This window comes from Oncorhynchus tshawytscha, linkage group LG06 (genome assembly GCF_018296145.1).
Source record: "Oncorhynchus tshawytscha isolate Ot180627B linkage group LG06, Otsh_v2.0, whole genome shotgun sequence".
Taxonomy (NCBI): domain Eukaryota; kingdom Metazoa; phylum Chordata; class Actinopteri; order Salmoniformes; family Salmonidae; genus Oncorhynchus; species Oncorhynchus tshawytscha.
This window is the reverse complement of record NC_056434.1, coordinates 28755135-28778809: the sequence shown is the minus strand read 5'-3', so window position 1 is coordinate 28778809 and position 23675 is coordinate 28755135. Positions and strand designations below refer to the sequence as shown.

The 23675-nt window shown below is 41.6% G+C and overlaps 1 protein-coding gene across 9 annotated transcripts in view; it reads right to left on the bottom strand.

Moving 5' to 3' along the window:
- Positions 1–23675, bottom strand: part of mef2aa (myocyte enhancer factor 2aa) — a 122919-nt gene that overhangs the window by 56861 nt on the left and 42383 nt on the right. For all 9 annotated transcript variants that reach the window (XM_042323153.1, XM_024423536.2, XM_024423538.2 and 6 more), the window contains one exon: positions 1980–2183. In XM_042323153.1, coding sequence (XP_042179087.1) covers positions 1980–2183 — 204 coding nt within the window. The remainder of the gene's footprint in view (positions 1–1979; positions 2184–23675) is intronic.

Sequence of the window (23675 nt, the reverse complement as noted above, 5' to 3'; positions counted from 1 at the left end):
TGTGCTCTGCGAGAATAAAAGGACATCCTTTGTCTTTTATTGAAGAGGCCGTCTGGCTTTCTCTATAAGAACACTCCACAACAAGATGCAGCCAACAGCCTGGGCTATATCAGATAAGCCCACAGCAGACACTGAGCTCAGTGAATGACACACGGCTCTGACGTTTGCTCTTGTGCCGCAGCACTTTTTGGACCAGTGAATGGTGGCTTGTGTGGAAATGTTCAAAAGTGGAGCCTGGACAGGCCTGGTTACTTCTGCTCTGCTTCTTCACTTCTGAACCTTGGCCACATAGCCAGCAGGGCTACAGGGATTTGCACATATCTGCACAGATGCTGGCCGAGTGAGCAGGGACAACGCTGCATTGTTCTCGTCTTTCGTTCGTGCAGCAAGAGCAGGGCAGTATCCTTGCAGATGGCTAGAGGGGCTACGTGGGAAATGGACAGATCCCCACCAGCATGTACTACACTTGAGTTAGTGATGGACCATTGGCAGTGCTCCCTAGAGATGACACTGTGTGCCGAACTGAGTATAGTACATGCCAATTACAAGATACAGCTGACACGTACATCAACAATATACAATACTGTAGCAATAGACACATACACTACCATACTGTAGAATCTCTATGGGTATCTCTACAAAAAGGAAACATGGAACAAATAGCAAACAATGAATCCTCTTCCATCTACGAGAATCAGTTGTTGTACTTGATAAGTACAAGGACTCTCAAGTCACAACAGAAAACAAACATGGTATCACTGTTACATAAGGGTGGAGCGTGTCCATTTATTTGAATGCAGGTGAGACACATCTCAGCTCAGAGAGAGAGAGAGCATAGGACCCCTGATAGAGGGCTGAGACTGCTGGATGCCAGAGCACTGTTTTGCAGTTCTGCCAAGCAGGTAATTCAATAGCAGCAGTAACATGAACAAAATATACCTGGCACAGCTGACTCCTTTTATGCAATTTTACAAATTTCTTTAAGTGAAATTTCTTTAAAAAAAATGTGAGATTCTTGGAATTGGTGTATTCATCATGCTCTTTCAACTCATGAAGTCTCTCTGTTGGACAGATTAATAATAAGGTATGTTTGAGTGAAGTCTGCCAGTGAAAACACAAGTGTATTACGATGCCGCTAGCAGTGCAGAAACCAGGGAAATGTCTGTCCTGTTTAATGAAAACACCTCAGTCAAAACTTGAAACACAAGACCTAGTCTGTGTCTACTTTAAATATTGGCTTGCAAAACAAAGAAAGCACTTTTATTGTTATTATCATGCATTTTAAACTGGGCCTGAATGTGTTTGTTTTTCATTTAGTCAAAAGTGAAGACACTAGCTTCAGAAAACAGATTCTGAATAGGTTGAAAAACAAAGTGCGTCAGTGGGAGGGATTTGGATCCCGATGGATCCACAATCTCCCCCATTTTCTTTGCAGTGATACTCTTGGCCGACAAATTTGATAGGCTGGCATAACAACCGGCTTCTTCTTCTTCTGTGAGTGTTTGGGCATGTAGAGGGACACTAGCTGCCAGGGAGACCAAGTGCTGCTGGAATTCTCTCCAACACTCTCAGAGCCAATAGGAATCTCAAAAGTATGTTCATTACATAATGCTATGTAATTAAACCTAACATCTGAGTAAAGTATAGGCTTTTTGTCTTAAACAGTGGTATAATGATTATGGGATTCATCCATGCAGGTATAGACAGTATAGTATCTGGGGGAAACAGAGTTTCCATGCTGTTTGGACAGCTACTGAGTGCAGGCCTGTGCAGCGGTAGATTTGTCTTGTCGGTTGCTGGACTGAACTGAAGCTCAACTTATCATAGGCTGCAGATGTCCCCTGCCCTATCTGACTGGTAGCTAGAAGGAAACTGTTACAAGCCCTTCAGTCTTCAAAGCCCAAACATTGTATTTTTTTCTGCATAAGCATATGCATGGTTTCCTGCCCTGAAACAGTGAAAATGTAAAAGCAACTCACCTCGACAATGTCGGAGTTGGTTCTGCTCTCGTGGGGCTCGTTGTACTCAGTGTATTTGAGCAGGACCTTGTCCATATCTGTGCTCGCATACTGAAAGAGTTTGTTTGAGCTATTGAATATGATCAGGGCTATCTCACAGTCACATAGAACGCTGAGCTCATAGGCCTTCTTCATTAGCCCAAACTTCCTCTTCGTGAAGGTAACCTGAGGAGACAGTGACCATCATCATCAGTTACACACAGAACAAAATCAGATTTAAAAAAATACTATTCAAATTCAGAAATTATGCATAGATACATCTACACATATTTAGTATGCATGTATAAAAGAGGGTGATTAAACAGAATTGGAAATGATGTTGAGCAGCAGCCTGGGGGTGTTCTTACTGGTTGGATAGGGGTCAGGCTGCAGCAGTACAGTTTCAGAACTAATAATAAGACACTTTCCTATCTCCATCTCTCATAATACAGAAGTCATAAGTGTATCCCTTTAGGACAACTACAGTGAGGATATGAGGCTGGTGTGATTGGTTAGCAGGCCAGAGGTCAGGCAGTGTAAAGTCATGTAGCGGTTAGGTAAGCTGAATCAGGGCGTTGGGAACAGGGATCCATACATTACATTAGCTCCTGACTCCATGTACGGTACGGACAGCGGTCCCTCCCTGCATCACTCTGCCTGTAACACGAGCCCACAGACGGGACTGTAGGTCATGCATCACTCCAGGGGTACTGAAACCTAACCCTCTCTGCAGACTTTCTGTCCTGCATCTCTTCAGCTCTGTATCTGTGGTTGCCTGTACCCAATACATACGTCATTATGTAGCACTACTTTATTGCCTATGCAGTAATGTATGCTATGACCCTGTTTCAATGTAGAACCTCATCCAGACAAACAGGGAAACAAGGAATGCAGATGTTCTTCCATTGGTATATTTTACAGGCAGTGTACTTTGAGACTGTACAAGCGGTTCTGTAATGTTGTTTATGTGAAACACCTCCTTGATAGCATTTATGCAAGCTTATCATCCTCACAGTGTGCGTCATGTAAAGTGCATTCAGTTATAGTACAGTGAGAGCTATTCTATGGATATGCCAGCGAAAGCTGTGCTTCAGGCCAAAGCAGAGTGAATGTGTCTGTATTCACTTCCACCAATTTCACTGACCTACTAAGAGGAGCTAGGCAGATGAGCTAGCTTTGTTCAACTTTAATTGGTCACAGCTTGTGCCTACCCTCATTTAAAATGGCATAATGCAACATAATCCTATGAGTTGTATAGCTTCTCTGTCTCAACTGAGCCAGTGGGGTCACTTCAACTGTGAAAAATGAATTTCAAATGTTCCACACTACAGGTAATTACACAGGTCCATTATAACTCTGGGAGACACACAGGCCCTTTCCACATGTCAGGTTTGGACGTGATGACAAAACCAAACACCAGAATAACATTTCCTTTAAATGCATGAGTTGCAAGTCTTAGAACATGTTAAAGTTAATGACCTTTGACATATGGATATATATGAGTCCTGCTGGAGAGCAGTCTCTCTATCCATTGCTTTAGTGCATGTCATAGTGTTTATTTGTGCTGTGGAGGCAATACGCTCCACGAGGGCAGACAAGGGTATGTGCCATCTCTGTATCCTTGGTCCACAGAGGACCAGTCCCCACTCTGTTCTCATCAGAGCTGACTATAACAATGTATAGTACAGTAGGCTACAGTAGCTCCTGGAGCAGGTTAATGGGCCGGCGTATGACAAGCCAAACCACCTGACATTGACCTCCCTTGACTCACTCTCCTCCTCAGAGCTGCTTGCTTGTTTACTTGTTTGTTTAACCGTCTGGAAAGCACTGACTGTCATGTGGGGAAATAATTAACAAATTGACAACGTTTTCGCAGATGAGTGTGTCTGCTAAGCTAAGCCATGGAGGGAGACGTCACCTTTCAGCAGGAAGCAGGCAGCTAACCCTGGGTGAGTGAACTGAACTGGTGGGCTGGGACTTTGTTCCACCTGGCTGGGCTAGCCATCAGTGTGCTGAATGGAGTAGCAGGGCCACAGCGCTGCGCTGACCCAGGCTCCTGCTTCATTTCACCCAGAGAAGCACAGAGACCTGGATCAGCCCGTATCGCCCCTGCAGAGCCAGCTGCTCTTAAAGAGGAGTGTTCCCTATTCTAGTATACTGTCTGTATCCTTTAACTGACTGGAGATACTGTAGGATGTCTAAATGGTTTCTGTACTGTATTCTCTTATCAGAGAATGAAATACCATGTCAAACATGCCCACATACTGTGCTTCATACTAATGTACAATGAGCGACATTTTGATCATCGACTAATATCTTAGATGCGGCGAGAACAAGCTGCGTGTGTCATGATTGTCAGTAGCCTACACCGCAGAGTTAAGACCTTGCTAAGGCGTGGGCCTTTGGGTTGACACCCCTCTCAGTGGAAAACCACAAGCACCTTTGAGTTCACGTGGGCTAGTCTATAGGTAGTGTTTTCCTATGGCACGCAAAGAAACCCACACACACAGACACCATTCTATGGGTTCCTCAAGAATTACGGTGTAATGATTATGTTCAGTTAATATACTGTCTAATTCATGCAAATCACGGTGACAGCAAAAGTGGTATCCACTGTAAATCATGTGAAACAAACTCATTTTCAGTACCACAAGTTACTAGTGTGTTACTATTACTCTCTACCAAACATTCAACTGCAAATATGGAAACAAGAAAATGACTCAACTATTCTAAACTCTAAACTTAAAATGCATCTATTTCTCCATCTTTTTGCAGCCTTTGATAAGGTTATTATAATAACCCACACAGAAATTATATTTGGATTTTTCACCTGACTATGAGCCTGGCTGAAAACCTTGACCTTTTCAGATTCTCTCTCATTGCTAGTGATGAGCTGGGGGTGCTAATTCTGCGCTCATAGAAAACTTTCTCCAACTACTTTTCCTTCATGGCTCCACCACTCATCCTATGAAGTGCAAGTCTCAGGCATTGCTGTTCCAAAATTCTCCATTGACAACTGTAATCAGCAATGAAATGTGGGAAGACGAACGAAGAGGAAAAGTGATGTGACATCAATAGAGTGTCTAGCTTGGTCAAGTGGTTATATACAGAACCAGTAAAACGTTTGGACACACCTACTCATTCAAGGGTTTTTCTTTATTTTTTATTATTTTCTACATTGTAGAATAATAGTGAAGACATCAAAACTATGAAATAACACATATGGAATCATGTAGTAACCAAAAAAGTGTTAAACAAAAAAAAAAAGTTCTATTTGAGAATCTTCAAAGTAGCCACCACCCCCCAAAATAAAAACAATTGCCTCGATGACTGTTTTGCACACTCTTGGCATTAATTCAACCAGCTTCATGAGGTAGTCAGCTGGAAGACATTTCAATGAACAGGTGTGCCTTGTTAAAAACGTCTTAGGGCTGAAATCCCGTTAACGGGATTGATATGACAACAGCCAGTGAAAGTGCAGAGCGCCAAATTCAAACAACAGAAATCTCATAATTAAAATTCCTCAAACATACATGTATCTTATACCATTTGAAAGGTAATCATGTTGTTAATCCCACCAAAGTGTCCGATTTCAAATAGGCTTTACAGTGAAAGCACCACAAACGATTATGTTAGGTCACCGCCAAGTCATAGAAAAATCTGCCATTTTTCCAGCCAAAGAAGAGTCACAAAAAGCACAAATAGCACAAATAGAGATAAAATTAATCACTAACCTTTGATGATCTTTATCAGATGACACTCATAGGACTTCATGTTACACAATAAATGTATGTTTTGTTCAATAAAGTGCATATTTATATTTAAAAAATCTCAGTATACATTGGCACGTTATGTTCACTAGTTCCAAAAACATCCGGTGATATTGCAGAGAGCCACATCATTTTACAAAACTACTCATTATAAATGTCGATGAAAATACAAGTGTTAGACATGGAAATATAGATGTACTTCTCCTTAATGCAACCGCTGTGTCAGATTTTAAAAAAGCTTTACGGAAAAAGCAAACCATGCAATAATCTGAGAACGGCGCTCAGAAAACAAATAGAGATATCCGCCATGTTGGAGTCAACCGAAATCAGAAATAACATTATAAATATTCACTTACCTTTGATGATCTTCATCAGAATGCACTCCTAGGAATCCCAGTTCCACATTAAATGTTTGATTTGTTCGATAATGTCCATCATTTATGTCCAAAGGGCTACTTTTGTTAGCACATTTGGTAAACAAATCCAAAGTCATGAAGCGTGTTCCCTAATTGCAGACGAAATGTCAAAAAAGCTCTGTTACTGTCCGTAGAAACATGTCAAACGATGTATGGAATCAATCTTTAGGATGTTTTTATCATAAAACTTCAATAATAGTCCAACCGGAGAATTCCTTTGTCTTCAGAAAAGCAAAGGAGCGCGAGCTACCTCTTATGTACCTCTCAGATTTCCCACTTCCTGTTTGGATTTCTTCTCAGGTTTTTGCCTGCGATATGAGTTCTGTTATAGTCACAGACATCATTCAAACAGTTTTAGAATCTTCAGATTGCTTTCTATCCAATACTAATAATAATATGCATATATTAGCAACTGGGACTGAGGAGCAGGCAGTTTACTCTGGGCACCTTTTCATCCAAGCTACTCAATACTGCCCCTGCAGCCATTAGAAGTTAAAGTATTATTTGTGGAATTTCTTTCCTTCTTAATGCATTTGAGCCAATCAGTTGTAGGGGTGGTATACAGAAGATAGGCCTATTTGATTAAAAAAACAAGTCCATATTATGGCAAGTACAGCTCAAATAAGCAAAAAGAAACGACAGTCCATTATTACTTTAAGACATGAAGGTCAGTCAATACGGAAGAATTTCAATGATAAAACTGTCTCTCATGTGTAATGAACAAGATGGGAAACAGAGAGCTGGTTTCAAGCACAGGGCGCAGCAGATGTTTATTGTAAAGGACCACAGGAAGAGGCAGGTAGATGGGTCCAGGGGCAGGCAGAAGGTCCAAAAAGGCATCAGTACAGGCAGGGAAAAGGCTAGTAATGTCGTCCGGGAGATCAGGCAATAGGTTGATAACAGGAAATCCGATAGGCTAAAGTACAGGCAGGGAATAGGCAAAAGGCGTCGTTCATGAAGCAGGGAAAAACTTTATATACAGGAGGATGAAATTACAGGAAAACCAGAGCTCCAAATAGAAGTTTGTCACAAAACAAAAAGTATCTCAATGATGGAGTGCAAAGAACTGAACTAAATAGTGTGTGATAATGAAATACAGGTGTGTAAACAGGTGATCAGAATTCAGGTGATCGGGATCTGGAGCATGAGCTGCGTTCAGGGGATCTATGTGTTTGAGAGTGTGAGCTAGAAAGTGGGCTGGAAAGTGAGCTGCGTTCAGGGGATCTACATGTTTGAGAGTGTGAGTTGGAAGCAGACATTACATCATGAGGACCGCCACAGAAAAGGAAGACGCAGAGTTACCTCTGCTGTAGAGGATAAGTTCATTAGAGTTACCAGCCTCAGAAATTGTAGCCCAAATAAATGCTTCACGGAGTTCAAGTAACAGACACATCTCAACATCAACTGTTCAGAGGAGACTGTGTGAATCAGACCTTCATGGTTAAATTGCTGCAAATAAACCACTACTAAAGGACACCAATAAGAAGAAGATACTTGCTTGGGCCAAGAAACATGAGCAATGGACATTAGACCAGTGGAAATCAGTTCTTTGTTCTGACGAGTCCAAATTAGAGATTTTTGGTTCCAACCTCCGTGTCTTTGTGAGATGCAGAATAGGTGAACAGATGATCTCCGCATGTGTGGTTCCACCCGTGAAGCATGGAGTATGAGGTGTGATGTTGTGGAGGTGCTTTGCTGGTGACACTGACACTTTTAATTCAAGGCACACTTAACCAGCATTGCTACCACAGCATTCTGCAGCGATACGTCGTCCCATCTGGCTTGCGCTTAGTGGGACTGTCATTTGTTTTTCAACAGGATAATGACCCAACACACCTCCAGCCTGTGTAAGGGCTATTTGACCAAGAAGGATAGTGATGGAGTGCTGCATCAGATGACCTGGCCACCACAATCACCCGACCTCAACTCAATTGAGATGGTTTGGGATGAGTTGGACCGCAGAGTGAAGGAAAAGCAGCCAACAAGTGCTCGGCATATGTGGGAACTTCAAGACTGTTGGAAAAGCATTCCAGTCGACGCTGGTTGAGAGAATGCAAAGAGTGTGCAAAGCTCTCATCAAGGCAAAGGGTGGCTACTTCGAAGAATCTCAAATCTCAAAACTATTTAGATTTGTTTAACCCTTTTTTACTTTTGATGTCTTCAGTATTATTCTAAAATGTAGAAAATAGTCAAATGAAGAAAACCCCTTGAATGAGAAGGTGTGTCCAAACTTTTGACTGCTACTGTATATGACCTACTGTACTGAAAAGAATGTGTTGCCAGAGATCAAACTGAGTGCATGGCCGTCTTGCTCTGCCATGAAAGGATCATGTAGACTAGGGATGGGCAACTTTGATGGAGGTGGAGCCACAATAAATCTGAATTCATCATGAGGGTCCGCAGTTGCTCACAGGTCTGTGTCCATACCCACACATTCATTCAACTGATTTGTGCAATCAATCTATTTGTGCAGTGAAACTACTTAACTCTCTTAACAATGCATTATACCAGTAGCCAGGGCCGGCCCTAGCCTTCTGGGGACCTAATCAAGATTTTGATGGGGGCCCCCCCTCCTCGCAGGCAAAACATTTTACTGGCCCCTGTCTTAACAATTGAGAGAATAATTTAAGTTTAAAAGTTCATTTCCTGCAATTCTACACATTGTGCCTTGACTTATGACATGTTAAAGGTAGACTCAGCGACATGACGTAGACGAAGAAAGTAAACAGCATAGTTGGTGCTGATGCACAACCAAATTTAGAAATTGTACTTTGCGTATTCTACTATTCTAACTCTCAACAGTAATCTATCACTGTCCATCTGTGCGCCCTGGCACCAGCTGAGAGAGTGACCCGGGCCCCCTGGCTGTGCAGAACTAGAGTACAGTACTAGGCACAGGGCCTTCCTTCATGTCCTGTCTGGCTGGATCAGCTCTGACGAGGGGGACGGACATCCACAAGTCCCCCATTCCAATGGATCACCGTAGCACCCAGAGGTCTGGCCAGCCAGCTGCATTTGACCTTGAAACTCAACTGTAAGATTCTTCCCATTAAACTCCATGAAATGAGCCCACTGCTCAAGCTCTTCTGCTAGGTCTCCATTGATAGTGTATGTATAGAGTTTAGTTGAACAATTTCACTATTCAACTCGGCTGAGCCAGTGAGAGGACTGCTGCTAGAAAAATAATGTAATTATTGTTCAGTATTGGACGTCATTTGAATCATTACAGTCATTACAGTTTTTCTGCTCTTGATGGGTACATTGTCTCTGCTTTCTAACCTGACAACAGGAGCAGACCACTAAACTTCCCTCACTAACCTCTTGCTAATACTTAAATATGTGAAAACAAAACATAAGTCTCTGTTTCACATATAGCTGCTACCCTCTCATTTGTAAGGCATTTTAAAGATTCTACTTTTCAAACATGCGTCATAGGCAGTGCACTTCATCTAGCCTCCCCCGTTTTCCCTGTTGTCTCTCTCTGCATTCTCTATCAACACGGATTTTACCTGTTCAAAAAAGAACGGCGTTGGTCTGAGAGCTTTCAGAGTTTCAGAGAGGGGAGACTAAGGGATGAAAAATAGTGATGTGCTCCGATGCTTCCCCGGTGAGAGAGGGAGAGACGGGGAGAGAGAGCGAGAGAGAAGGAGAAGGAGAGAGCAGCACTGTGTCCACGAGCATGTGACATGCCAAAGCCAAATCCAAAGTGAGCCACAGCAAGGGCAGGCAACCCTCCACCCAGCAGGAAAATCATCAAACTTTTAATGACTTGGGCAATTACCCCCGGTGAGCCTGCTTAATGGCATCCAGAGGACGTCGTTAGACATGAGGAGCTAGCTACGCAGAGCTCTCTAGGCCAGCCACAGCCAGCCTCACTCCACTCCACTACTAAACAAGGCCACTCTGTACCTTTCACTGGGAGGGAGACCCCACACATGCTGCTGCTAAAAAGTCCTTCTCGGCTCTTCCATGGGCTTACACGTTGTTATTTTGTACTATTCATGAGGCATGGACCGTCACAACACAATCAAGCCACAACAGAGAGTTTCTCTGTTTGCAAGGCACTTCTCATTAGGCCATGTGAGCGTACTTAAGCCAGATTTGCCCTCAGGGATTCATCTCAGAACATTCCCCTACTCTTCAATTATCCAGCCAGACTGTCTAAATGAGACAGGTGAGTGTTATCATTAGGAGTTGTAATTGTAGGGTGGTGCTGAGCTGAGGATGGATCTATCCACAGTGATCCTGTTGTCCAGCTCCATTATAGCATTCATCCCTTACACAGGTTTTCAATTAGCATGTCAGGCAGGCTGCTCTGCTCTGTGAGGCTGGCTGAGCTGAGGCTTCTCTCTCCCTCCCTTTGCCTGCACTAAGGGCCACACTCAGGGACTGGTGTCTAGAACGGTGTGGGCCCTATGGGCCCTGTACTCATGACAGGACCTCAGCCTCCATCTTTCATACACCTAGAGGATGAAGAGAACAGTAGAACCAAGAGGATCTAGGGTGAGCATCATAAAATAATGCTATGGTTATGAAATCTACATCTATTCATAAAAAAGTGATATGGCTAAAACGTTGGCTATTATTACATTTTAGAGAATTGATAGGCGAGTCAATCCAAAGGTAATCAAAGAAACATCCTAGAAATGACACACTTTACGTGCTCTGCCTGAGCTCATTCCTGCATGGGCTCTTGAGTCTAATCCATTTGTTTTGATAGATAGTGCAATTACAGACCTCCCAGCTCATGCCACACTCGCTGCCATAAATCGCGAAAGGTCAACAGCCCTTCCAGAGCACTTCCAGTGATGATATGAGAAGACGACCCCCCCCCCCGCGGAGCGTCCTGTATTACCACGCTATTTAATTAGCCTACTTAAGTCCTTCGTTCGCTTTAACGCTATGAATATGGATTGCTGGCAGTGAAGCCACATGGATAACGATTCTAATTGTCTTCCGACAATGAGCTCGTATGCTAATGGTCGTTTCCCCTTGGTTAGGAGCACACCCCAGGGACAGGACACTGTGTGTTTCAAGGTCCATGGAGAGAAGATACACACACATCACATTACCATGGTGAAGCTTCATTTTAGCAGCACTCCCAGTGTATTCACAGTGTGCCCTATTCTCATAGAAGAGTCTCTGTTGCTGAGCCAGCGAAACCACAGTAATGGTAGCGCCTGGGCACTACTGATAACCATTATAGGGGGATGAAGTGTGACATTTGAAAATCATATGGAAAGACAACACACACATAAATGACTAAGCAGTGTGTGTCTCCATGCCTGGACTTTTCTGTAAAACAATACAGTAAGTGTATTTCCCTTCTACACTTTACGCTACAAGCCGCAAGTTTTCAGAAGGTTCCCAGCTTGTCAATTCAGCAATCAGAAACAACCTGAATCTACGTTCTTGCTTCCTTCCTTTTCCTTTTTTGCTGATGTCACAGGTCAGTGCAGATGGTGCAGATACTAATGCTCTGGCATGAGTCTGCTCACCCCTGGACTGCTATTTAGATCCCACCCAGAAACAGGTGTTATGCTGATAATTGGCCCATTGTGTAGATTTTGGTATCTCACTTGGCTGAGCTGCAACCCACACAGTAACTGTCAGAGACATGGGGGAGCGGGAGCAGAGCAGCTGAGGGGCAGGGTCACGAGGTCTCATGTTATCACCCTCAGGAGGGTGAGCAAAACCCCAATTAACTTTCTGTGCACATGGCATGAAAGTTGTTCCACCTGCTAGAGAGTGCAAATGATATTTTGAGATGGTGCGAATAGGATACATCCTATTTTTATATTTATTCTCAGTAATACCAATTACACCACCGAAGACATTCTTTTAAAAACTATACTCGGTCATAGTATGAAAAAGTATATTTGGAAGAAAATTAAGCGTATTCTACAAGAACCAATATCAAATTCTAAAAACACAACTCTATGGAACAATCCTTAGATAGCTTTTAGAATTACCCGATAAATTGGTCCAAATGGATAACTAAAAACATATAAAGCGTAAATGACTTGGTAATAGGAAATACATTTATTTCGATGACAGAATTAAAAAGCAGTTTTGACTGACCAATGTAGATATTTTAAAATAGATGTAACATAAAAGTTTCATATCACAAAATTTCAATTTGAAATCGCTTGGACATCAGAGCAATTTTGAGGGAATCTTATTTGAGTCAGAAAAGGATGTTCATATGATAGGTAAGATATGCAAAACCTTGCAGAGAGCCTATCCAACTTACAATCTCTTAGAAACTAATAGTAAATAAACTATTGGAACCAGGACTTTAAAACAACTGATGTTGGCACAAGACGGAGTGAATGTTGGAATATACAGTTAACAAAAATATACAATTAATCCAGTATAAACTAATGTATAAAATGTGTCATGTAAAAGACAAAATTCACAAATTCTATAGCACAACGGCAGAGTCATGTCTTAAGTGCAAAACTAAAAATGACTCAATAATCCATGCCTTCTGGGAATGGAATAAAGTTGGCTGTCAGAAGTGTTACAATGCAAATGTACACTTAGAAATGTCCTTGTTTTTGAAAGAAAAGCTAATTTTTTTACCATTAACCTCTTGGAACACTAGGGGCAGTATTTCATTTTTGGATGAAAAAACGTTCCCGTTTTAAACAAGATATGTCACGAAAAGATGCTCAACTATGCATATAATTGACAGCTTTGGAAAGAAAACACTCTGACGTTTCCAAAACTGCAAAGATATTATCTGTGAGTGCCACAGAACTGATGCTACAGGCGAAACCAAGATGAAACTTCAAACAGGAAATGAGCAACATTTTTGAGGCGCTGTTTCCCATTGTCTCCTTATATGGCTGTGAATGCGCCCTGAACGAGCCTACACCTTCTGCCGTTTCCCCAAGGTGTCTGCAGCATTGTGACGTGTTTGTAGGCATATCATTGGAAGATTGGCCATAAGAGTCTACATTTACCAGGTGTCCGCCTGGTGTCCTTTGTCGAAATTGGTGCGTAATCTCCAGCTGCAAGCATTCTTCCATGTGATTCAGAGGAGAGAGCAGACTTCCACGAACGATATATCATCGAAGAGATATGTGAAAAACACCTTGAGGAATGATTCTAAACAACGTTTACCATGTTTCAGTCGATATTATGGAGTTAATTTGGAAAAAAGTTCGGCGTTTTGATGACTGAATTTTCGTTTTTTTTTGGTAGCCAAACGTGACGAACAAAACGGAGCGATTTCTCCTACACAAAGAATCTTTCAGGAAAAACTGAACATTTGCTATCTAACTGAGAGTCTCCTCATTGAAAACATCCGAAGTTCTTCAAAGGTAAATGATTTTATTTGAATGCTTTTCTTGTTTTTGTGAAAATGTTGCCCGCTGAATGCTACGCTAAATGCTACACTAGCTATCAATAATCTTACACAAATGCTTGTTTTGCTATGGTTGAAAAGCATATTTTGAAAATCTGAGATGACAGTGTTGTTAACAAAAGGCTAAGCTTGAGAGCTAATATATTTATTTCATTTAATTTGCAATTTTCATGAATAGTTAACGTTGTGTTATGCTAATGAGCTTGCGGGGATAATTACACTCCTGGATACAGGTTTTTTTCGTAGCTAAACGTGATGAACAAAACGGAGCGATTTGTCCTAAACAAATAATATTTTTGGAAAAACTGAACATTTGCTATCTAACTGAGAGTCTCCTCATTGAAAACATCTGAAGTTCTTCAAAGGTAAATGATTTTATTTGAATGCTTTTCTTGTTTTTGTGAAAACATTGCATGCTGAATGCTACGCTAAATGCTACGCTAAATGCTACGCTAAATGCTACGCTAGCTATCAATAATCTTACACAAATGCTTGTTTTGCTATGGTTGAAAAGCATATTTTGAAAATCTGAGATGACAGTGTTGTTAACAAAAGGCTAAGCTTGAGAACTAGCATATTTATTTCATTTCATTTGCGATTTTCATGAATAGTTAACGTTGCGTTATGGTAATGAGCTTGAGGCTGTATTCATGATCCCAGATGGCTTTTTTTTCTTGTAGAATACACTTAATTTTCTTCCATTTTGCTTTTCAACCATAGCAAAACAAGCATTTGTGTAACAGTATTGATAGCTAGCGTAGCATTTAGCGTTAGCATTCAGCGGGCAACATTTTCACAAAAACAAGAAAAGCATTCAAATAAAATAATTTACCTTTGAAGAACTTCGGATGTTTTCAATGAGGAGACTCTCAGTTAGATAGCAAATGTTCAGTTTTTCCTGAAAGATTCTTTGTGTAGGAGAAATCGCTCCGTTTTGTTCGTCACGTTTGGCTACCAAAAAAAACTAAAATTCAGTCATCAAAACGCCGAACTTTTTTCCATATTAACTCCATAATATCGACTGAAACATGGTAAACATTGTTTAGAATCAATCCTCAAGGTGTTTTTCACATATCTCTTCGATGATATATCGTTCGTGGAAGTCTCCTCTCTCCTCTGAATCACATGGAATAATGCTTGCAGCTGGAGATTACGCACCAATTTCGACAAAGGACACCGGGCGGACACCTGGTAAATGTAGTCTCGTATGGCCAATCTTCCAATGATATGCCTACAAACACGTCACAATGCTGCAGACACCTTGGGGAAACGGCAAATGTGTAGGCTCGTTCAGGGCGCATTCACAGCCATATAAGCAGACAATGGAAAACAGCGCCTCAAAATTTTTGCCCATTTCCTGTTTGAAGTTTCATCTTGGTTTCGCCTGTAGCATCAGTTCTGTGGCACTCACAGATAATATCTTTGCAGTTTTGGAAACGTGAGAGTGTTTTCTTTCCAAAGCTGTCAATTATATGCATAGTCGAGCATCTTTTCGTGACAATATATCTTGTTTAAAATGGGAACGTTTTTTTATCCATAAATTAAAAGAGCGCCCCCTATATCCAAGAAGTTAAAAAACAAGGACACTTCTAAGTGACCCCAAACCTTTGAACAGTAGGGTACTTTTAATCCGTCTGTCTGCGTATTTCAAGACATGGCATATGAGGGTGCAGTGAGATACTCGATGGGTTGGACGGTACTTTACTTGTCAATCATCTTGTAAAAACGTATACTTTAAAAACTGGAAATCAACCAATCGTCCCTTGTTAACATAATGGAAAGGTCAAATGCTATATTACCTAAATGTTGAAAGTACGTGGGCAATGGAGAGAAACAAAATGGTGCAGTTTGAGGCCATGTGGCGGAGAGTGATGCGGGCGCTGGAGAGAGGGTGTGAGCAGGTGGGTCTGGGTAGGTCTGATGTCATTGATGTGCGACAGTATGCTGTCATTTGTAAATGTATGTTTTGTATTGTTAAATAATATATATATATACATCTTACCCCCAAAAAAGGATATATCCTATTGGATCGGGGTCAAAAGTCCACTTCTCCATACTTTATCAAAAGTGCAAACTCTAGGGATCCCTCTTCTCCACAGTTATAAAGTAGGCATCTGAGACAGTGGTTGAGCAGACAGGACTGGGAAGTGTTGTGCTGTTTAGGGGTTTATATTTAGCGTGAGCAGGTAGACAGACTGAATTCCAGGGCAGGCCTCTCTACTCTGTGGCTGGCCAGTACCAGAGCCATGGCAGTTAGAGTCGAGGGACAGAAGGGTGCTGTGTGTCCGGCTGACTGACCCACCCTGCTAATGACAGGGTGCTGTGGTGCAGTGGCTGCTCCTAATTACTACCAAGTAGCTGCAACCGCATGGAGCCGCGCGGAGCCCAGCGAGGGGCCCTGCCAGGCCAAGGGACAAGTCCTCCAGTGTGGAGAGGCCGCCGTCACCCCACTTCGCCCTGCTCACTCACTGCTCAGTGCTCTGGGTTCACTCCCACGCCAAGCAGCCCCTGCTGCAGCCTGCTATACTGCTGCTGCCTCATCAACTTCTCTGGCTGAAATTGCAGGGTGGCGGGGGAATCGTGTCTGTAAATACGACTGCACTGACAAAAAATGCCATGGTGCCTGTTGATCCGGCTGGGACTTTGGGGACATAAGTTCTTTCTGTTCAGATTCATATTGTCAGTGACAGCAGCCGAGCTGCAGTTCCATAAAACAGGTAACCTATCCTAACACTACCCAATATAGAAATGGCCTCTCTTCTGAATGGCGTGAACAGTATTTCAATTGACAGTCAATATAATGGATTAGATATGTTTTGCATTATTTCTGCATCTAATATTTTCTGATAATAAATGCTGTTGAGATGAGGCTTAAATTATACACTCAGTTTAAATTACATGATTACATTACTTTGTTTCATAACACCAGTTTATACCTAGAAAATCTATCTTTATATGGAATATAAACATATTTAAAGCCAGCTGATCCCATCTTTTCTCAACATTGAAGGCATATCATTTTACAGCTAACCCCTACACTGGATATATACACTTTATCTTACAGTCCTGGAGAATGGTAATGTATTACAAACAATAAATTACATCTATTGGATTGAAAATACTTGAAGCACACTTGAATACCAGAGAACATTGCTACCTCAAAACAAACAGTCCTGTTCAGGGCCGTGCACAGACCTTTCAGGGTGCAGGTGCTCAAAATGAAAAAAGGGCGCACATCCCCCTTTCATAATCAATATCTAGGAATTCATAACATACCAAATCAAATCAAATCAAATTTTATTTTGTCACATACACATGGTTAGCAGATGTTAATGCGAGTGTAGCGAAATGCTTGTGCTTCTAGTTCCGACAGTGCAGTAATAACCAACAAGTAATCTAACTAACAATTCCAAAAGGAATTGTTACCTACCCTCACCACCTGGGGGCGGCCCGCCAATTGCCTCTTTAGTGAAAATGTTAACATTTTTGAGCATAAGCCTATTTATTTCTGCAACAAAACACAAATTGTAAGCAAGCTATTATTTACAGTGCTTCCTAAGACATTATTGACATTGGGAAATAAGTGTGGGCAATAAGGGTGGGCAATCAGCTGATCATTGACGTTGATAATTGATGTATTTGGTATTTTATTAGGATCTCCATTAGCTGTTGCAAAAGCAGCAGCTACTCTTCCTGGGGTCCACACAAAATATGAAACATAATACAGAATGACATAATATAGAATGTCAATAGACAAGAACAGCTCAAGGACAGAACTACATTAAAAAAAATTAAAGGCACACGTAGCCTATATATCAATGCATGCACACAAACTATCTAGGTCAAATAGGGGAGAGGCGTTGTGCCGTGAAGTGTTGCTTTATCTGTTTTTTGAAACCAGGTTTTCTGTTTATTTGAGCAATATGAGATGAAACGGAGTTCCATGCAATAATGGTTCTTCATAATATTGTACGCTTTCTTGAATTTGTTCTGGATTTGGGTACTGTAAAAAGACCCCTTTTAGAGTTTCAGGACCTGTTTATTACTGCCCACCCATTCCAAAACAGACTGCAACTCTTTATTAAGGGTTATTAACTTCTTGTGACTCTCAAACCCGGATCCGGGAGCGTAATCATCGCCTGACACAAATTAGCATAACGCAACAGACATAAATCTTCCTAGAAAATATTCCTATTCATGAAAATCACAAGTGAAATATATTGGAACACAGCTTAGCCTTTTGTTAATCACCCTGTCATCTCAGATTTTCAAAATATGCTTTACAGCCAACGCTAGACAAGCATTTGTGTTAGTTTATCATAGCCTAGCATAGCATTATGCCTTGCTAGCAGCAGGCAACCTTGTCACGGAAATCAGAAAAGCAATCAAATTAAATAGTTTACCTTTGATGAACTTCGAAACTTGAAAGCATAAGCTACAGCTAGCTAGCACTGCAGTGCATAAAAGGTGGTGAGTAGTTGACTCATAGAGCGAGAAAGACAATAGTTGAACAGTTCAACAAATTCATTTCATCAAAAATGAAGGTGAAGCAAGAGAGAGAGATTGTCATTTTTTTCACTTTCAGTTTCACTTACTTAGCTATCAAATGCAGATGGCTTGTTTAGCCTACTCAACAGAGGGATGCTATGTTAGCTAGCTGGCTATGACTATTCAACACAACATTGGAACTGATCCAAGTCAAGGTAAGCTTTTGGTTTTATTAATGTATTGCCACAGGGGCCTGCCGGTATAACTGGTAAACTGCTTGCTGACTATACACTGTAACGTTACTGCATGATTGTAGCGGGTTTTACTAACTCATTAGTTCTATTAGCTATGTTGACTAGGACGTTACTTTAGCTAATATTGGGACAACGATGTAGGCTGTGAGGGGGTTATGACATGTTTTTTTTCTTTTCTGGTCACATACAGCTAATGTCTTGTGCATTGAAGTCCACAAACAAATGTAAAAGGTGAGAGGAGGAGAGTGCATAGAGGCTAGAAGGAATACAATGTGGCAGCTATGAAAGTGAACTGTATTTAGGCGCGATCAGTGGTGTATTCCTTCCAACGATTCTGTTGAAAAACTTTTATTAAACGGAAGAAAACGAAATGGGGATAAAAAATACCTGAATTTGTCCAATAGAAACTCTCGTTTGCAACTGTTGAACTAATGATTACACCCTAGATAAGCTAGATGCAGGCAATAGTGTGCAAGGCAGTACTGAATGTGTCACAGTCTATCCATCAGTCACTGTCTGTCACCTCATATTTTTCTCTCGACCTGTGTGCACCTACAGTGTAAATTGTCATTCATAGGCTTGGTTGTAGCAACCTCAAGATGGGTATGGGGAAAATTAGAGTACAATGTAATAGCCTAAACCTATCGATGCTACATTGAACTGGGTGAATGGAATATGAATGTCAGTCATCCAACATCCTGTAATAGAAATAAGGCCATGCTCATAAAAAAATATATTCTTCCTCCCTCATGGCACAGTGCCGCCACTGTGCCAAAGGCGACTTTAAAACAGTTCGAGATTTCATTGGTTGTGATAGGAGAAAACTGAGGATGAATCAACAACATTGTAGTTACTCTACAATACTAACCTAATTGACTGAGTGAAAAGAAGGAAGCATGTACAGAATAAAAATATTCCAAAACATGCATCCTGTTTGCAACAAGGCACTAAAGAAATACTGCAACAAATGTGGCAAAGCAATTAACTTTTTCTCCTGAATAGAAATGGTTATGTTTGTGGCAAATCCAAAACAACACATTACTGAGTACCACTCTCCATATTTTCAAGCATAGTGGTGGCTGCATCATGTTATGGGTATGCTTGTAATCATTGACTGGGCAGTTTTTCGGGATAAAAAATAAACGGAAGGGAGCTAAGCACAGGTAAAATCTTAGAGGAAAACCTGGTTCCATCAGCTTTCTACTAGACACTGGGAGATTAATTCACCGTTCATCAGGACAATGTCTTAAAACACAAGGTTAAATCTACACTGGAGTTGCTTGCCAAGAGGACAGTAAATGTTCCTGATTGGCCGAGTTACAGTTTTGACTTAAATCTTCTTGAAAATGTTTGTCAAGACCTGAAAATGGTTGTCTAGCAATGATCAAGAAACTATTTGACTGAGCTTGAAGAATTTTGAAAAGAATAATGGGCAAGTGTTGTACAGTTCAGGTGTGGAAAGACTCACAGATGTAATCACTGCCAAAGGTGATTCTAACATGTATTACAGTGGGGAGAACAAGTATTTGATACACTGCCAATTTTGCAGGTTTTCCTACTTACAAAGCATGTAGAGGTCTGTAATTTTTATCATAGGTACACTTCAACTGTGAGAGACAGAATCTAAAACAAAAAATCACATTGTATGATTTTTAAGTAATTAATTTGCATTTCATTGCATGACATAAGTATTTCATCACCTACCAACCAGTATGAATTCTGGCTCTCACAGACCTGTTAGTTTTTCTTTAAGAAGCCCTCCTGTTCTCCCCTCATTACCTGTATTAACTGCACCTGTTGGAACTTGTTACCTGTATAAAAGACACCTGTCCACACACTCAATCAAACAGACTCCAACCTCTCCACAATGGCCAAGACCAGGGAGCTGTGTAAGGACATCTGGGATAAAATTGTAGACCTTCACAAGGCTGGGATGGGCTACAGGACAATAGGTGAGCAGCTTGGTGAGAAGGCAACAACTGTTGGCGCAATTATTAGAAAATGGAAGAAGTTCAAGATGACGTTCAATCACCCTAGGTCTGGGGCTCCATGCAAGATCTCACCTCGTGGGGCATCAATGATCATGAGGAAGGTGAGGAATCATCCCATAACTACATGGCAGGACCTGGTCAATGACCTGAAGAGAGCTGGGGTGGTCCCCCAGTCTCAAAGAAAACCATTAGTAACACACTACGCCGTCATGGATTAAAATCCTGCAGCGCACCCAAGGCCTCCCTACTCAAGCCAGCGCATGTCCAGACCCGTCTGAAGTTTGCCAATGACCATCTGGATGATCCAGAGGAGGAATGGGAGAAGGTCATGTGGTCTGATGAGACAAAAATAGAGCTTTTTGGTCTAAACTCCACCCGCCGTGTTTGGAGGAAGAAGAAGGATGAGTACAACCCCAAGAACATCATCCCAACCGTGAAGCATAGAGGTGGAAACACAATTCTTTGGGGATGCTTTTCTGCAAAGGGGACAGGACGACTGCACCGTATTGAGGGGAGGATGGATGAGGCCATGTATCGTGAGAACTTGGCCAACAACCTCCTTCCCTCAGTAAGAGCATTGAAGATGGGTCGTGGCTGGGTCTTCCAGCATGACAACGACCCAAAAGACACAGCCAGGGCAACTAAGGAGTGGCTCCGTAAGAAGCATCTCAAGGTCCTGGAGTGGCCTAGCCAGTCTCCAGACCTGAACCCAATAGAAAATCTTTGGAGGGAGCTGAAAGTCCGTATTGCCCAGCGACAGCCCCGAAACCTGAAGGATCTGGAGAAGGTCTGTATGGAGGAGTGGGCCAAAATCCCTGCTGCAGTGTGTGCAAACCTGGTCAAGAACTACAGGAAATGTATCATCTCTGTAATTGAGTGTGCATAGAGACAGTGCAAAAAAGTAATGTAAATACAAGGATCAACTCAAATAGTGCATGTAGCCATTTTGTTAGCTATTTAGCAGTCTTTTGGCTTGGGGATATAAGCCTGTTGGTGTCAGAATTGATTCACCGGTACCACTTGCTGTGCGGAAGTAGTGAGAAGAGTCTATGGCTTGGGTAGCTGAGGTCCTGGATGGCAGGGAGTACTGGGCTGCACACACCACCCTCTGTAGCACCATGTGATCACGGGTGGTGCTGTTGCCATACCAAGCAGTGCAACCCAGTCAAGCCCCGTCAATGTGGACAGGGGCATGCTCGCTCGCCCCGCCCCCAACTCCATGGTCTTACAGACGTTGATGGAGAGGTTGTTGTCCCTGACCTCCTTCCTGTAGACTGTCCCATCGTCTCCAGGGATCAGGCCTACCACCACAGTCAGCTTAAGACATTTGGGGATTACAGACTGGGACAAGGAGAGGTTGAAATGGCCATGAATATGCCTGCCAGCTGTTCTACGCATGCTCTGAGAACACGTCTAGGACTACCATCCTGCCCCGCGGCCTTGCGAGTGTTGACCTATTTAAAGACCTGATTAAAGAATCCTCAGCATACATGGACACACATGCTTTGTTTAATGCCAGTGGCAGGTCATTGGTAAAAATAGAAAAGAGTACAGGGCCTAGAGATCTGTCCTGCTGTACACCACACTTTACATGTTTGACATTAGAGAAGCTTCCATTAAAGAAAACCCTCAGTTCTATTAGATAGATAGCTCTGAATCCACAATATGGCAGTGGTTGAAAAACCATGACACAGAAATTTGCTCAACAACTGGTTATGGTCAATAATATCAAAGGCTGCACTGAAATCTAACAGTACAGCTGCCACAATCTTCTTATATCAATTTCTTTCAACCAATCATCAGTCATTGTTCAGTACATGTTGAGTGCCCTTCTCTATAAGCCTGTTGTTAATTTGTTTACAGAGAAGTAGCATTGTATTTGGTCAAACACATTTTTCCCCAACAGTTTGCTAAGAGCTGGCAGCAAGCTGATAGGTCTGCTGTTAGAACCAGTAAAGGCCCTCCAGGCCTGAGGACAAAGACTTTCCTCTAGGCTCAGACTAAAGATATGACAGACAGGAGTGGCTAGAGTGTCAGCTATCATCCTCAGTAGCTTTCCATCTAAGATGTCAATGCCAGGAGGTTTGTCATTATTGATTGATAACAATAATTTTGCCACCTCTCCCACACTAACTTTACCAAATTTAAACTTGCAATGCTTTCCCTTCATTATTCGTTTTTTATACATGAGTACGATGGCTCACTGTTTGTTGTTGGCATTTCCTGTGTAAGTTTGCCCACTTTGCCAATGAAGTAATCATTAAATAATTGCCAACGTCAAATGGTTTTGTGATGAATAAGCCATCTAATTCAATGAAAGAAGGAGTTGAATTAGTCTTTCTGCCCATAATTTAATTTAAAGTGCTGCAAAGTTTTAACCTCATCATTCTTTATATCATTGATCTTGGCTTCATAATACAGTTTGTTCTTCTTTTTGTTGTGTTTAGTCACATAATTACTCAATTTGCAGTAAGTCAGACAGTCAGATGTACAGCCAAACTTATTAGCCACTCCTTTTGCACCATCTCTTTCAGCCATACAGTTTTGCAATTCCTCATCAATCCATTGAGCCTTAACAGTTATAACAGTGCGTTTCTTAACAGGTGCATGTTTATCAATAATTGGAAGAAGCAATTTCATGAATTCAAAAAGTACAGCCTCTGGATGCTCCTTATTAATCACATCAGACCAACAAATACTTTTTAACATTTTCCACATAAGTCACAGCAAAATCTTTTGTATGATCTCTTATTCAATGTTTAAGGCCCAGCTTTTGGAATTTTGGATTTCCTGGATACAGACACTATATTGTGATCACTGCATCCAATGGGTACGGATACAGCTTTAGAACAAAGTTCTGCAGTATAAGTAAAAATGTGATCAATACATGTGGATGATCTTGTTCCTGTGGTGTTTGTAAACACCCTGGTAGGGTGATTAATAACCTGAACCAGATTACAGGCACTGGTTACAGTGAGAAGCTTCCTCTTCAGTGGACAGTTTGATGAAAACCAGTCAATATTCAGGTCCCCAAGAAAGTACACCTCTCCGTTTTCTTTACATACACTATCAAGCATTTCACACATATTATTTAGACACTGACTGTTAGCACTTGGTGGCCTATAGCAACACACCAAAAGAAAAGGCTTTAGATGTGCCAGGTGAACCTGCAACCACAACACTTCAATTACACTTGACATGATCTTCTCTAAGCATTACAGGGATATGGCTCTGAATATATATCAACACCTCCCCATAAGCATTCCTGGCTTCTATAGATGCTATATCCTTGTATTGCTACTGCTGTATCATCAAATTAAATATCTAAGTGAGTCTCAGAAATGGCTAATATATGAATGTTATCGGATGTTAGCAAGTTATTGATTT